Consider the following 15,026-nt stretch of genomic DNA (forward strand, 5'->3'; position numbering starts at 1 on the left):
AGCCGGTCTGCTAAATTACAATTATTGAACGAGGAAGTCCTGTTGCAAACTCCTCGAAGCACCATTTCTTGATACCCAACGCTGAGCGGTCCACGAATTGAATCGTCCAGCTTCCATCACAGCACACAAAGTTGACTGGCCGGCCAGTCAAACTTTCCTCACATATCAATCTTGAATATTCTCTCGCTATCTAACCAAAATGCCTTGCTGTGGAGAGCGAGAAAAGCTGGCTGAAGTCAGGGAAGAGCATAAATGGAGTTATATTGTGAGTGTATCCTTGACGCTGGTGAAGGAATAGGAGCGCTAATTGCAATGGAAATATCAGAATCTCAATGACTTCAGATCTTCTTCCTGCCTAGCACCGTTCTCGTACGGTTTAATATATATTGGAATAATCATATCCATTGCCGTCTACGCCGCCGACACCTTTACGGCTGTGAACCTGCTCGCCTTCAATCGCTGGTCGGGCCAGATACAGCCGGCTATTCCCTTGTACATATCAAAATGGATCTTCGCCGCATGTATCATATTTTCCTGGGTACTTTTGGGTTTCGAATGGCTCAGGGCCATCCGCGTCATCCGGCGTGACAATGTCGCTGAGAGCTACCTTGACCCGCTGGCCGTCATTCTACAGAGTATCCGCATGGGTTCCACTGGACGTGGATGGAGACGATTTCTGGTCTTTGCTGAATTGACCAAGAGTAAAAAAGGCTCGGAATATGTTGCGCTTTTCGCTTACTTCTCGTTTAAGAGTAAGGCATGCTGCTTCCCTTGACCGTCGTGAACAAAAAGCTGATTCAAGTGGTTTACAGCATGGATACGAATTGTCTTTGCCGAGGGCCCACGCCAATTTGTCAACGCTGTGACTCTATATTCGGTGATGAATGCGAAATTCATTCCAAAGGGGCAAAACGCCCCTAGCAACGGCCACTCCCCGGTTATTCAGTTCTTCATCAACGTTGAAACTCTCGCAGAGACGGAGAAACTTCAAGCCGTCACTGTATTTAGCATGCTTTTTACGCTCTTCATCTGGGTCATTGCCGCCCTTAGTCTTTTTGTCGCGATTGTACTCTATCTCATTTTCCTCTGGCACCACATTCCTGCAGCGGACCATGGTCTTTCTGGATTTTGTAAACGCAAGATTGATAGTCGGCTGAATAAGATTGTCAACGCAAAAGCCAAAAAGGCCATTGACAAAGAAGAAGCAAAGCGGAAAAAGGAAGAAGCCAAGGCAGCTGCCAAGGCCGACGGGCCCTTTGGCGGACCGAAGCGATCGCCAACTTTGCCCAACATCGAACCAGAAGTCAATGAGCTCAAGGAGATTAAGCCTTTGCAACGACAAGCCACAGACTCGAGTCTCCCGTCCTACGCGTCGAGACCGTCAACGGGAACTGGTCGGACCAGTCCAGCACCGTCTGACCCGACAAGTTTCTACGGCGAGAAACGTCCTGCCGGTCCATTTCGTTCCGGCACATATGCGTCTGAAATGTCCAACACAAGCTATGACTCTGATGCGCCGCTACTTAGCTCGGCAGGGCAAATGGGGTATGGACCTCCTGGGCGGGCGCCGTCAACTCGCCCATACCGCGGGCCAGATGGCGCCAACGGTCCAGGTCCCTATCCGGGTGCTTATTCGGGTGGACCTCGCCCTCCGCTGGAACGTAGTTTGACTGGAGCATCCCAAGTGCCCCAACGTTCAATGACGCCCGGCGGAGGACTTCTTCCCCCAGGGGCTCGGCGCATGCCACCACCTGTTCGCCAAAACACGATGCCAGCGATGTTAGGCGGAATGCCGCCAGGTCCTGGCCCGAATGGCCGTCCGCCGTGGGCAGGACCACAAGGTCGACAGAGCCCTGGGCCGAGACCGTACCCTGACCCCGCAGAATTAGATGGCCGACGAACCGCACCTCCCGGCATTCAGAGGCCGCAGCTTCCACAAGCCGGTCCACCTCGTCTTAACACCGCGCCAGGCTTCCTGGAAGGAGATGATGCTGGACAGAATGGCGACCAGACAACGTTTTCTCCGTCTCAGTCACGGCAAGGACCAGGAATGCCAAATCCGCCATACGATCCAAACGGCCGACGATATGCCGATCCTCTCAATCGACCACCGTTACCGCAACCTCAAGGTCCACCGGGCCCAGGGGCATGGCCTATGGGTCCACCCATGCGTACCAATACTGCTCCTCCCATGAGCGGCGTTCCTCAAACTTGGGACACTCCACAAGGCCGTCGGACTCCAGGGCCTCCAGGTGCTGTTCCGCGCGGCGCATTCCCTCGAGGTCCCAACTTTGGACCTAATCCGTTGATTGACCCCATTCAACGATCTGCAACTGCACCAATGCCTCGCCTGCAGAGCCCTGTGTATGAAGCTATGCCATTGCAGCAGCACCAAAGACAACCGCCGCCACCGCAGCAGCAGACTGCGCCAGTCACCACTGGTGTCCAACGAGCTGCAAGCGCAGCCAGCAACGGCGGAGGCTTTGTGGCATTCAACCCACGAGTCCACAATCCCCCAATTGCCGACCAAAATGCCACCAGTCCGTTGAGTCCCAGTGGCAATGGTGTGGAACCTGTGACTCCATATCCTCTGCACGAGCCTGTCCTGGCTACTATTGTCGAGCCCGAAGGAGAGATTGAGCCACAGTCAGAGCCAGAGCCAGAGCCAAGTCCCACATCTCATGTCGTGCCGCCAGCCACTCGCCCACCAATGAATCAGTTCCACTACCCTTCCCGTGGCAACAGCACCAGCGCATCGCGACAGCAATACCTCGCACTGCCACCACGCTCGGGCACCGCTCCGCCACCAAGCACTTCCCCCTATGACGATAGCATCTACGATGCATATGGCAGCAGCGACGGCGGGGACGAGGAATACGGGCCCGCTCCAGGCCCGGCTCCTGGCCCGATGCCGCTCCCTAGACGAGCAGCGACTGCCGGACCTGGATCTGGACCTGGACCTGGACCCATGGGCATGCACCCAACTCCCCAGCCAGGCGGCAGAATGCCCTACCGCGCCCCGTCGAACCCAGGAGCCGGCTATGTCCCGTACAATCCATACAAGCCTGGGCCTGGCAATCCGTATTGATCCCGGTAATTATTAATCAGTCGGCAATGTACGGTAGTGGTAGTACATATGGCAACATGGAAAAGAGAGATGTCATCTAATTACAATCCCTTCTTTCTTTTTTCTTTTTTCTTCTTTTTTTTTGCCCTCTCTATTCTCTTTCTTCCCCTTCCATCTCACACTTTGACAATGTCAAGAAAAGCGAGCATCTTAGAATTTTTGATTCACTGCCCCCCCACTTCCCCATTCCCTCTAGGTGTTCAAAAATCATTTGACTATTCCTTACGTGTTCGCACATTTGACATTTACATTTGCAGTCTTTTGAGCCGTTTGATTCTTCCCCTCGCTCTTTTTCCGAAAGCTTTCTACGAATTCGACCTTTTGCTCTTGATGACCTGCGCTCTTTTTCTTTTTCTTTTTCTTTAGCAAGTCAAGCTAGCGTCAAAGCGTAGATACCCTTCTTCTTCTTCTTCTTCTTTTCTTCCTCTTCTTTTTATTTTGCTTTTTCTTATTCTTATTTTGTTAAGTCATGTTTTTTAAGCTTGTTTTGTTGTCTCCTTTGGCTCTATGTTATTTAGATTATTATTTCGAATTCAGTTTCAGTTCGAATTCCGATTTTCAATAGTGCATTTCTTCAAGATATGCAAAAATAGAATATCACTGTACTTTGTATGCATCTTGCTTTCAATTTCAATTTCAATTACACTCTCAAGTTCAACTTCAAATAATCCCACGTAGACATGTAGACATGATTACATGGCGAGATGTATACATGGATGTATGGATGTATGTGCATACAATTGTATAGTGTCATCGATCTAGGTAGGTATGTAAGGAGGCACATGAACAGAAGAGAATTTGAAGAGACGGCGGCAGGAAAAACTAAACGAATACAGCAGAAAAAAAAAGATGCTGTATAAATGCAGCGCTAACAGGAAAAAAAAAAAAGGGGGAGGAAATGGGTAGGAAGAAAGGTAGGAAGAAAGGTAGCTAGCTAGATAAAAGTCCGGACCACATTCAAATGGTATAACAGTACTAGTGTGATAACCAATAGAAAAAAGTTAAAAGATACCGAAAAGTAAAGATACCGAAGAGTAAGGATACCGAAACGAAAAAAAGGAGAAAGAAACTACGATGGACTAACTACCATCATATGAAATCCACTAATCTAAAAGGGACAGAAAAATCGAGCAAGGAAAAGAGGACTAATGCCAAGAGAAGGAAATCAGAAGATGGACACTGCCAAGGGAGAGAGACTAGGAGAATTCGTGGTAAACCCTAATAATCCATGTGGGGGAAAGATGTGTCGACTGAGGAGGAAAAAAGAACCGGAAACTGGAAGAGAAAGCACACGCGGCTCCAGCAAGAAGAGCGCTGGGGTTGACCGTTTGGTAATTTACTGGAGGAGTGGATCCTGTGGAGATGAAATTAGTTGAGTGAAAAGAAAAGGGAAGGAGAAAAAATGGAGCGTAGGAAGGGGAAGAGAAAAAGAAATTGAAGGGTAAATGAGTAAGGGGATAAGGATAAGGTAAACATACTCTGAAATGTTTCTGGTGATTGCCCCGCTTTTCGACACCCCACTGGTAGCGGGCCTGGGCGCGTTGTCCGCGTTTCGTCTCGCGCTTCTCGGTGGCGCTGACTTCCTTCTTCTTGCCATCAGTCACGCCCAGCATGCCCGTGCCGCCGTTGGCGCGAGAAATGATTTGCCTGCCACGGTCACGGCCGCCGCGCTGTTGGAGTTCTCGGCCGCGTCCCTCGCCGTCGATGCCAGCACCGCGCTCGTCGTCTGATGAGACGTGCGCATCTTCGGCAATAGCCTGCTGGTTGGCGCGCTCTTCGGGAGTAGGGTAGTTGCGCAGGTTCTGGCGGTAGTACTTGGCCAAGCTGCGGTGTCCGGCGGTGCGACCAGACGGGAGATGCAGCTCAAAGTCATCATGATAAACTGCACGTGGCGTCGTGTGGGCGCGGGAATGCCACCCGTCGGCGTTCCGATGCGGGCGTGGGTCGTGGTGAGAGTGATGCCGGTGCTTGACGAGCTTCTCCCGTCGAGGATACACATCGACGGGGATAGCGGTGATTTCGTCAGAAGCAACAGATGAGGCATCACTGTCGGTTTCCCATCCTTCGCCTTCCTCGGCGCCAGACGCGACTTCTTGCTCCGCACCATCCTCAGTCGTCAACATCGTCTTCGTGTGTGCGTCGCGCTTGGCGCCCAGTTTGACGCCACCGCCAGGAGACCGTGCAAGGTCTTCGTCTTCTTCGTCTTCATCGGCAGATTCCCATTCTTCGTCTTCTTCCTCGGAGTCATATGATTCCGAGTCCTCTTCCGACTCTTCATCAGAGTAGGTGCCTCGGAAATCGTAAAATTGACCAATCTCAAGCATTTCTTGTTCGGTGCTGTAGGCAATCATGCAGTGACCCTTGTCACGCATGTGCGTTTGCACACCCTCTGCCGTAGACTTGAACTTTCCGCAGTACAAACATTCGTGAAGGTCCGCAATCTTTTCGTACAAATAGCTGACCAAGCCAGCGAGGTCAACAAGAAATGGTCGCTCAGGAATGAACATGCCGTGGTTTTTGCTCATGTGTGTGACGTTGACATCGAGACTGGGAGACTCGAGGTTGCAGAAAAGACACTTGGATAGAGGCACAGATTCCTCGGTTTCTTCGCCGTCTGCGTCTTCATCTTCGTTATCTGCCTTTTCGGTCTCGGTAGTCGTTTGGGACAATGGATGCTCGGGTCTGGCGTCTTGCGAGCTGTGGTGAGGTCGAGTGGGCCGCCGTGAGATTGGCTCCTTGTCATTGATAGTTGCATTCTTTAAGCTGTCCACAACGTTGCTGAATTCCTTCTCCGCCGCGGGTGTTTCCTCGATAGTCGAACCAACTTCCACCGGCTCGCCAAGCGAAAACGTCGAGCTCATGACAGACTGTGTCTCATCATCCTGCTTGTTGGTCGCTGGCCGGTTCTTCAACGCAGAAGCGTTTGCGCGGTGCTTTTGACTACCAAGGTGATTCGCGTACGCATTTTCGCTATAGTATGTCTTTTGGCAGGCATCACAGCTCTTTTCAAAGGCAGCCTTTGCGGCAGCGGCAGTGGTGGACGCCTGTGCAGACAAAACCTTTTCTGCGAATGCCTCCGAAGCAAGAGGCGGCAATGAAGCAACTCGGCGCTTTAAATTGTATCGACTGTTCACCCGTTAGTACATATTTCTGCTTGCAAAATACCAAATAGTAGAGCACATACTGCCAGTCGCTGTGCATGTGGCCGCGCTGCAACTCGCTGCTTCGAAACGCAACCTGACATGTGTTACAGGTAAAAGGGTGTGACTGCGCGACATTTGCTCGTGCAGACATTTTGAACGGTCTGAAGCAAACGCTTTCTCACAAATTCTGGAATAACGTGCTCCCAAAGAGACTGATGTGAGGTGGCGGGACAATTTAAATTTGAGCGATAAAGTGATAAGTGTCGCTCAGACCCTGTAAGTAGTGGGGCAAGGCGGTCAAAACTTCCGTATGACACAATGAAAATATGTGACTGCTTAGGCTGACAAGGCCAAAAAGCAGATTCAGCGAAACAAGTAGTTTTTTTTTGAGTGAGACAACGAGGCGTTCAGTGTATCTTTACACTGAACTTGTCGTCTTCTATCACACAACAGTGGATCAGACAAAGAAGTCTCAGAAATCTGTGACTGTGTGAAGAAGGAAATTCGTTAATAATCGCAGTTAATTTGTCATTTCGTTTTTTAATGTCTCCGGTAGTCTGAATGCGCCAATGTGGCTATTGCTCGTCTGGCTTCGGTCATCCAGAGCAACCAACCATGTAACCTTCACGCCAGGCTTCCACATCCGACTGGCAATAAACAGTGAATGACGTCTTAGGCTTACACTTCGCACATGAATGAGCAAGGCATACCGGAGGTTCTCAGATGGATAGTAAGGACTTTATAGTTCTTAAAAATATCAATAACTCCTTTTCAGCTGTTATGTGTTGGGCGAGATAGCCCTCGAAACACGAGTTCGCACTCCGATCTCCGCTCGCCGCAAGCTCCGAGAGACTCGCATCCCGGGAGACCTGAGTTTCAGGCCTGCACCCGGAATACAATCCCGGCCGATGATATGACTAGAATTATTGGAGGAGGCTCAGGCGCTCAGGGAGGGACTTCTTCTTCGTCAACACCGAGATATCCCTTCGACACTCCCTATGCGACTTTACCATCTAATGCCCCGGATATTCTGGTGAAGAATACCATCTATGTAAGGGATCGACGACGCCTTTGGGGCGTACAGCAAGAAGAGCGGAACACACGATTTCATCTCCTAGTGAGGCGGTAGGTGGTGGACTGAGTTTTCTCAAATTCTGTCGCAAGAGCAAGCATGCTGACAGTACTTCCTAGGTATATCAATCAGCTACTTTATGGTTGTCAGAACCCCGCCTGCACCACTCCCACATGTCTTTCATGTCGTCGAAGGATTACCGAAGCACCCTTGCGGAAGTTGACTCCCGTTAGCGCTCGCACGGTTGCATGCTATTTGGCCACACAAGAAGATCCGGAAAAGGATCTTTGTCCACATCAGCCGGTTATCCCACCGGATTTCGAGACCACCCTGTCACTGGATCAAAATCATCAATCAAATATAGAGCGGGAAGGAAAACCTGCTAGGCATGTAAAGCATGGCTCGCGGCACAAGAGCTGGTCCTCTTCTGCCAAACAAAATCATTCAAGCGAAACCCCAGCTTTCCGTCAAGAGTCGTTACCTCAAAAGCCTAGAGACGCAAGTTTTGCAAGGCAGAATGAAGCGGAGTCTGAATCGGCAGAACAGGAAGACCGAAAGCAAAAAAAGGAACAGAAAAAAAAGGACCCCAAATCATTTACGCAAAATTTATTTGATACGATTTCAATGAAAATGCTCGAGTGGCTGCCTCTCCCTACTTCAACCGCCACCTTGAATTTCCTTCCAGAAGGGAAGGAGGACCAAGAGTCAAGCGCTTTGTCGATGCTTGCTTCTCCTGGCCCAGTTGGACAGGACGAGAGTTATGCCGTCTCTGGTGCCCCAGCAACCTTACACACCTCGGTTCAGGCAAACCCAGCAGCGCCAGATGATGATGGTGATGAAGATGGGGAAGAATCTCATGTGGGCTATGGCAGACCAAATCTGCAAAGAAACGGGCATTCTGAGCGTAACGCAGCAGACGCCACTCGTCTGGCAGAAGGCCATAGGCCAAGATCATGCTCGCTCCACATTGAAAAACGGCAGCAACCTGTACTGCAGGTTCAAAAACCTCGACTTTCTCACCAAAGCCACACAAAGGCTTCGCGAATTCCTCCTCCTAATACGCCCATGGGTCGTACCCTTGATCCAACGTATTTCCCGTCCACGCAATCCCCGGAGCAGGCTCGTCATCGGGAGAAGCGAAGACATGATGCGAAATCAGCAAAGCGAGAGCATCATAGCCATCGAATAAAAGAGTCTAGGAATGAAAATAAGACGCCACGGCTTCCAAGGGAAACTCCTTCTCGTTCGAATGGGAAAGCCCGAGCGAAGGAGACAAGTCTTATTGATACCCCGCATGGAATTGATCAATTGGGTCCTATAGACACATTTCAGACAAAGCTTTTCAACCCGCCCCAGTCATTATCACATCTGTCATATGAAATAGCCATGGCATTACTACAACTCGAAGATTCTGCAGACCCTATCAGCACCGAGGAGCGTGAATTCCTCCGCTCGATCAACCTCAATCTACCTCGTGGTAAGCGGTCTCTCAGACGTGCTCTCAGTCTGCGTGATCTAGAAACGAGGGCGTTCTTGGCGCAAAGCATCTACTATGTCTTTTCCTCTCCGGAGGCAATGACTCTATCATTTCGTGATGAGATTGAGCATGACCAGATTTCTTCCTCCACCATATCCAAAGGCTCTCAGACTCGCGACATTGACACAGCAATGCGCATGCTTATGCGGAGGAATGATAGCATGTTGTTTATAAGTCTGTGGCAGGGCTATGAGTCGCTCTTTGTGTCACCAACCGAACTCACCCCTCTGCGAAGCCCACGAATCAAGAGCACCGCGCAGCCATCGTCGCTGCCAGAGGGTGGGCTTGATGGACCAGGAGAATCAGCAGAAAACCATATCCTTGAGCCAAAGTTTATAGTTGAATCGGATGCAGCACATCTCTTCATTATTGGGCTTCACGCATTAGCGGCTGCAGTTCCCAAGGGTTCACTCGAGTCGTGGGTTGCTATCCGCCGCCTACGAGCTCACGGAAAAGTCGTACCGGATGTGAACCTGCTTGCGGCCGATAGCGCACTAGTCAATCCTATGCTTCAAGGGATTGATGTTCTTGAAGATGATTTAGCTCTCCGCTTCGTCGGCAGATTTCTCAGGGCCGTGGCAGCCCGCGTATGCTTTTCTCGCATATCTGAGGCCAAAGGAGACAATGACATGGGTCGCGTTACATCAGAAAAGCGCCTATTCGATATCATTTTAGACCACCTTGAACAAACTGTCAAGGGAGATCACGAGACCGGGTCTAAAGTTGTAACCAAGACCATCGCTGAACCGGGATGGTCGGTTCCAGCGGCTGCGCTGGAATGGTTTCGCAGTGCTCTTTTAAAAGAATGGGATGGAAAAGGAGAAATAAAGCGATGGGGCGTTGTCGGGGGAGCTCTGGAATTTCTTTCTTACCTTTGTAAGTACTGGGGAAACGATGATAAAGTGAATTGCATTAACACGAAGTCTAGACAATAATCGGAAGCGATTCAGTCTGACGCCTGAAATGTTCCACACTCCGTTCCTCGCCGATCGACTTGACCCGATGGAGGTGCCTGTTGAATGGCTCTCGTCTTCTCGTAACCCCAAGACGGTTCATATCTTATCATACCCGTTCCTGTTTCCGCCTTCATCTTTGGTCAGCTACTTCCGAGCGATTAATTATTCAAACATGTCAAAGGCTTTTGAAGCTTCTGTAACCATGACGCGGCTGGTTCTGCAGATGTCATTTGCCGAACCATTAGGGAGCCGCGAGGACCAGCGTCTCTACAACCGATTGAGAACAGCCATGTCTACGTACTTGGTTTTGGAAGTCCGTCGAGATGAAGTCTTGCTGGATGCTCTCAATCAGTTGTGGCGTCGAGAAAAGAGAGAACTCATGAGGCCACTCAAAGTCAGAATGGGGATGGGTGAAGGTGAGGAAGGCGTGGATCATGGTGGTGTACAACAGGAATTTTTCCGACTGGTCATCAGCGAAGCGCTCAACTCAGATTACGGTACGAACATTCAACGTGTTTTTATTTCTCCATTCTAATATCTCTGTAGGAACCTTTACCGTGGATTCCCGAACTCGAATGACTTGGTTCCGGCCTTGCTCGTTGGAACCACTGTACAAATTCGAGCTACTGGGTCTCTTATTTTCGATTGCCATTTACAACGGATTGACATTGCCTATTACGTTCCCAAAAGCTCTATACAGAAAGCTCTTGGGCCAGCAATCCACCAAGATTGAACATATCCAAGACGGGTGGCCGGAGCTGGCGAAAGGCCTTACAGAGTTGTTAGAATGGAACGAAGGTGATGTGGGAGACATCTTCATGAGGACCTATGACTTCAGCTTCGACGCCTTTGGCAAGGTGATGAATGTAGATATGCTGAAATTCGACCGGAATTCTGAGTGGCCGCCTACAAACAGTCCCAGCAAGAAAGGAAAGAAGAGAGCGACTAACTTCGAGCCCGACCATTCTCGAACAGAGGGCGCGGTTCTAGATAAACTTGTGTCTCATGAGCCATCGGAAGACGAAGCGGAGCTGGTCACAAATAGTAATCGCGAGCAATTTGTCAAAGACTATATCTTCTGGTTGACTGATAAGTCGATTCGGCCACAATATGAGGCTTTTGCTCGGGGCTTTTTTGTCTGTTTGGACCGCAAAGCAATATCGGTATGGCTCCACTGCTTCAGCAAGACCACTTCTGTTCATCAAGTCCTTTACTAACGATAGTGCAGATGTTCTCTCCTGAAGCCTTCCAAAGCATCGTCGAAGGAGTTCAGGGTATTGATATTGACGCTCTGGAACGCACCGCTCGTTACGAGGACGGCTATAGTTCTGGTCACCCGCTCATCCAACAGTTTTGGCAGATTGTCCGGCAATTCTCTCCCGTGGAGAAGAGACACCTTTTGGAATTTGTGACTGCAAGTGATCGCGTACCTGTCAATGGAGTGGAGAGCATTTTATTTGTTATCCAACGAAATGGGCCGGATAGTGATGTAAGTTTTGGATGTTTCCGCCTTGCATTGAAGAGTAGATGCTAACCAAAAGAAATAGAGAGTGCCAACTAGTCTCACTTGCTTTGGACGCTTGCTGTTACCCGAATATTCCAGCAAAGCAAAACTTGAAGAAAAACTCCGACTTGCATTAGAGAACGGCAAAGGATTCGGCGTTCCGTGATTATTTTGAGGCGACGGCGTTGGGACTGGTTATGAGCATGACCATTTTCCTAAGCTACCTACAGTTCTTGTCTTTCTGCATTGTTTTAGGAGTGAGTCCATTCACGGTTGCTGGTGCCTTTCTACTCCTCTGTACATTTCCTCTATCGATCTTTTTCATATTTCTCGAGGGCAGAAGCGTGGGATCGTATGACACGGGCGGCGCAGGGTTTAGCATTTTCTTTTTGCTTCAAGGGTACCTCTATGCATATAAATGTTAATGTCGCATTTACCTATTGTTCTCTTGATAATCTCTCTCTTAGTTCTTGCCCGTCTCCTTTCCCCTCACCCCCACACTCATTTCTTTTCTGTCCAAACTTCGGAGAACGTGGGGGTTGATATTGAGTCCAAAAAGGGAAGTCGCCCAAGGAGGTAGCATTTAGCGCCGGGTTAACGTTTAACCGAAATCTTCCGGCGGATTACTGGAGGCGCCAACCAATAGGGGTGAACCCGAGGAACGGCCGGCAGCGCCGGGAGGGACCCGAGGGGCAAAAGGCAGACAATTTTTCAGAGAAGAAGCGAGAAGCGCCTGACTCTTTGACGTATGAGGTGTTTTAGTCTCTCTCACCCACGTTCCTCTTCCACCTGATTCCCGTGGTTCGTTTACCCACCCCCACGTCTGACTGGTTACCAAACAACGCCATACACAAGTTCATCCACGGAGTACTCTCCTCCGATTTTGAAGAGATCTGTACATACTTTTTTTGACACGTTTTGCCATCCCGCCCTGAGTCATATAAAGTTACTCATTACATATAAGGGCTGCATCCCCTGTATTACAATTTATATCGTCAACAAAACATCTACCTACTCAATTGCCCCGCACTTTGCGACTCCAATATAACACGTTGAATAAGTAAGTCGGCTCTATTTCCTAGCTCTTGTTGGGCCTGTCCTATTTTTTCGCGGGCTTCATACATGTGGTTTTCTATGCCATGGTAACGCTGTTTGTTATTTCGGGCCTGATGCTAATATGCTTGCCTTGCGACAGTGGCTCCCATCGTCCACTGCGTCCGTCACGCCCAGGGCGTTCACAACCTTGGTCGACAGTTTTACGGCATCCAGGACCCTGACCTCACCGAGCTGGGCCAGCAGCAATGTCTGGACCTCCGCAAGAAGTTTCCTTACCACAAGAACGTTGATCTTCTCGTCGCCTCTCCTATTCGCCGAACCATGTACACTTGCCTGATCGGATTCCAGCCCGAGACGGAGCGTGGTCTGACGGTTATTGCGCTTCCCGAGATTCAGGAAACGAGCGATAATAAATGCGATACCGGCAGCGACCTGCCTAAACTGAAGGAGGAGTTCAAGGACCAGCCTGTGGATCTCTCGCGTGTGGGAGAGGACTGGAACAGCAAGGTTGGTGTTCCCTCCCCCCCCCTTTAATGTTCACGATTGGCGCATTGAATACTCAAAAATATGAGCTATTCAATTGGCGGTCGTCGATACCCCGGCTTTGAAAGGAGTGCATTAGCTAACAGCGAATTTGTATAGAAAGGAAGATGGGCACCGACTGATGTCGCCTTGACCGCCCGTGCCAAGGCCGCGCGCCAATGGCTCAAGGCCAGACCGGAGAAGGAGATTGTCATGGTCACGCACGGTGGTTTCTTGCACCACTTCAACCAGGACTGGGAGGGCTTCGACCCCGTCGTGGGCACCGGCTGGAAGAACTGCGAATTCCGCACCTATGAGTTTGTCGATGAGGAGGGCGACAATGCCTCGCTCAAGGAGACTGCGGAGTCTCGTGAGCGGAGACGCGGCGCTGAGCAGCCTCTGACTGAGACCGAGAAGACACAGCTGGAAGTTACGCAGCAGCGCACTGCGGAAGAGATCAAGGCGGTTGCCTAAATGTCTGTGCGAGGTATCTTTTTTCTTTTCTTGTGAATCGGAAGTTATTTGGTGATTTGATTCAGTTGGAGAGATAGACATCTTGTTTCTTTCGTCTTTTTATGAGATATGACTTGCATATACTGGCATCATTTCATATTAGACGATTCTCTTTTTCCTTTACATATATGCATACCCATTTTAGACTTAGACTCTCAGACTTGCAAATATAATGCACTTTGCTCATACTGAAAGTACCCATCTATTCTCTATAACCTTAAGCACTGAAACACCTTATTTGCAATGGTAGCTGTCCTTGGTCAGTCCCTTAAGAGACCAACCTTTTTGAGAATCTATAATCACATGCAACAAGCACTCTCCTACGCAGACGACTTCTTATCTCTATCCTCCCCTCTCCCATAATCTAACACACCCTATTCGTTCCATAATGGACTCCAACCGACGTGTGATGTCAGTGACGCTGTTTGTGGCTTATCGAGTACCCTTCGATCTAGCAATCTATACTCCGTACGGAGTACTACATCAAGTTAATTCACCTGTACCATCTTAGCTATTATGCATATACTTCGTTTTTTGTACTTCTATTATACATCTTGTGTCTTCTGTATTGCTACTACTTAATATACAGTCCGTACTCTTATACAGAACGTACTTCTATTATACAATTTTCGTGTGTTTATTACAACGCTGTGCATAAAGTTCGTTCCTCTTTACCCTTATTACTATTAAAATGTGTATTCCCTCCTACGGTTTGTACTGCTATTTCCTCCTATTATTAAAAGGAAGTGCGCAGGAGGTGTGTGAAGATTGGTAAACTCGCCCGGAGAGGCTTATCTCCATGTCGATCCCGTCTGCCATAAAGCTTAACCAAGGAGGTAGTTATGTTATGAGTTGTTGGTTGGTTGGCTGGCTGGTCGCGAAATCCATTTGCCGAATGCAGCGCCCAGGCGCCAGGCGCCCAATCGTTCGTTCCCTTGTTTCCCCCAGATTATTCCGTTCCCCCCCAGGATTTCCCTCCCCCAGATTGTTTTGACTTGGGTTGTTTAAGGTTCCCGGACTAAATCTCATGGAAAAAAAGGGAATCACCAATGAGCGCAACGCAATTTCCTTATCTCTCTCTCTCCAAATGTCACATAGAAAACGTTATCCCAATTTGTCGTACTTGCCGTTATCTATGGCCATACTGGTTGGAACTTCGCCCATTGTCACACATGGCGTCATGCGCGTCATAGTGTGTATCGTGCACCACCACCCTGGACTCCCCTGGCGGGGGACAAGTGAGACGATTGGGACGACGGGACACGGTAGGAAAGTGATAACTCGCAGGGCTACGGACGGCGATGATGGCCTTTCAGAAAAGCTTGGCCTGCCGCTTCGGCCAGTAAGAAGGGGGCGGGCCGGCTTATCTAGGATTTTTTGTCCATGCGTATAGAGTATTTAGGGAAAAGGCGGTATTGCTGTGGGGTAACTCCCAGAGTATATATGACCTTGTGAGGGCCCAACCAGGAGATATAAAGTTACACTTTGATATGCAATATTGTCAATATTGACAGACGAATGACTGAAGGACTGAAATGCTTATATCGACATATATGACAACACAAGATATATAAACGTCATATTTGATCCCATATT

At 49.4% G+C, this 15,026-nt stretch overlaps 5 protein-coding genes across 5 annotated transcripts; 4 read left to right on the top strand and 1 right to left on the bottom strand.

Annotated features, from left to right (window-relative positions):
* Window positions 1-199: 199 nt before the first annotated feature.
* L228DRAFT_278357 (hypothetical protein) lies at window positions 200-3,361 on the top strand (the record flags this gene model as incomplete). The annotated part of the gene is made up of 3 exons (XM_018335642.1): window positions 200-265; window positions 326-752; window positions 813-3,361. 3 exons carry the CDS (start codon window positions 200-202, stop codon window positions 3,086-3,088), a joined length of 2,769 nt encoding a protein of 922 aa, XP_018186712.1. The 3' UTR covers window positions 3,089-3,361.
* A 628-nt stretch (window positions 3,362-3,989) lies between these two features.
* Window positions 3,990-6,767, bottom strand: L228DRAFT_248930 (hypothetical protein). The gene is made up of 3 exons (XM_018332975.1): window positions 6,312-6,767; window positions 4,606-6,253; window positions 3,990-4,481 (listed from the first exon to the last, which is right to left on the bottom strand). Exons 1-3 carry the CDS (start codon window positions 6,419-6,421, stop codon window positions 4,464-4,466), a joined length of 1,776 nt encoding a protein of 591 aa, XP_018186713.1. The 5' UTR covers window positions 6,422-6,767; the 3' UTR covers window positions 3,990-4,463.
* A 194-nt stretch (window positions 6,768-6,961) lies between these two features.
* Window positions 6,962-11,505, top strand: L228DRAFT_240036 (hypothetical protein; the record flags this gene model as incomplete). Its single annotated transcript, XM_018331202.1, has 7 exons — window positions 6,962-7,000; window positions 7,046-7,395; window positions 7,462-9,755; window positions 9,808-10,332; window positions 10,382-10,998; window positions 11,064-11,324; window positions 11,383-11,505. 7 exons carry the CDS (start codon window positions 6,962-6,964, stop codon window positions 11,503-11,505), a joined length of 4,209 nt encoding a protein of 1,402 aa, XP_018186714.1.
* Window positions 11,506-12,192: 687 nt separating this feature from the next.
* L228DRAFT_248935 (putative phosphoglycerate mutase) lies at window positions 12,193-13,617 on the top strand. Its single transcript, XM_018332976.1, has 3 exons — window positions 12,193-12,399; window positions 12,535-12,902; window positions 13,038-13,617. Coding segments are annotated over exons 1-3 (723 nt in total). The 5' UTR covers window positions 12,193-12,398; the 3' UTR covers window positions 13,392-13,617.
* A 619-nt stretch (window positions 13,618-14,236) lies between these two features.
* On the top strand, window positions 14,237-14,900 carry L228DRAFT_167444 (hypothetical protein). Its single transcript, XM_018329443.1, has one exon. The coding sequence runs from the start codon at window positions 14,458-14,460 to the stop codon at window positions 14,821-14,823; it is 366 nt and encodes a 121-aa protein (XP_018186716.1). The 5' UTR covers window positions 14,237-14,457; the 3' UTR covers window positions 14,824-14,900.
* Window positions 14,901-15,026: the final 126 nt, after the last annotated feature.

Source organism: Xylona heveae (assembly GCF_001619985.1).
Source record: "Xylona heveae TC161 unplaced genomic scaffold L228scaffold_8, whole genome shotgun sequence".
In the NCBI taxonomy this organism is placed as follows: Eukaryota; Fungi; Ascomycota; class Xylonomycetes; order Xylonales; family Xylonaceae; genus Xylona; species Xylona heveae.

Coding starts and splice junctions, on each gene's coding strand:
- L228DRAFT_248930 (XM_018332975.1), bottom strand. CDS start 6,421: ATGTCTGCACGAGCAAATGTCGCGCAGTCACACCCTTTTACCTGTAAC. Junction 6,254..6,311: donor CACATGCACAGCGACTGGCA/GTATGTGCTCTA, acceptor ACGGGTGAACAG/TCGATACAATTTAAAGCGCC.
- L228DRAFT_248935 (XM_018332976.1), top strand. Junction 12,903..13,037: donor GAGAGGACTGGAACAGCAAG/GTTGGTGTTCCC, acceptor GAATTTGTATAG/AAAGGAAGATGGGCACCGAC.
- L228DRAFT_167444 (XM_018329443.1), top strand. CDS start 14,458: ATGGAAAAAAAGGGAATCACCAATGAGCGCAACGCAATTTCCTTATCT.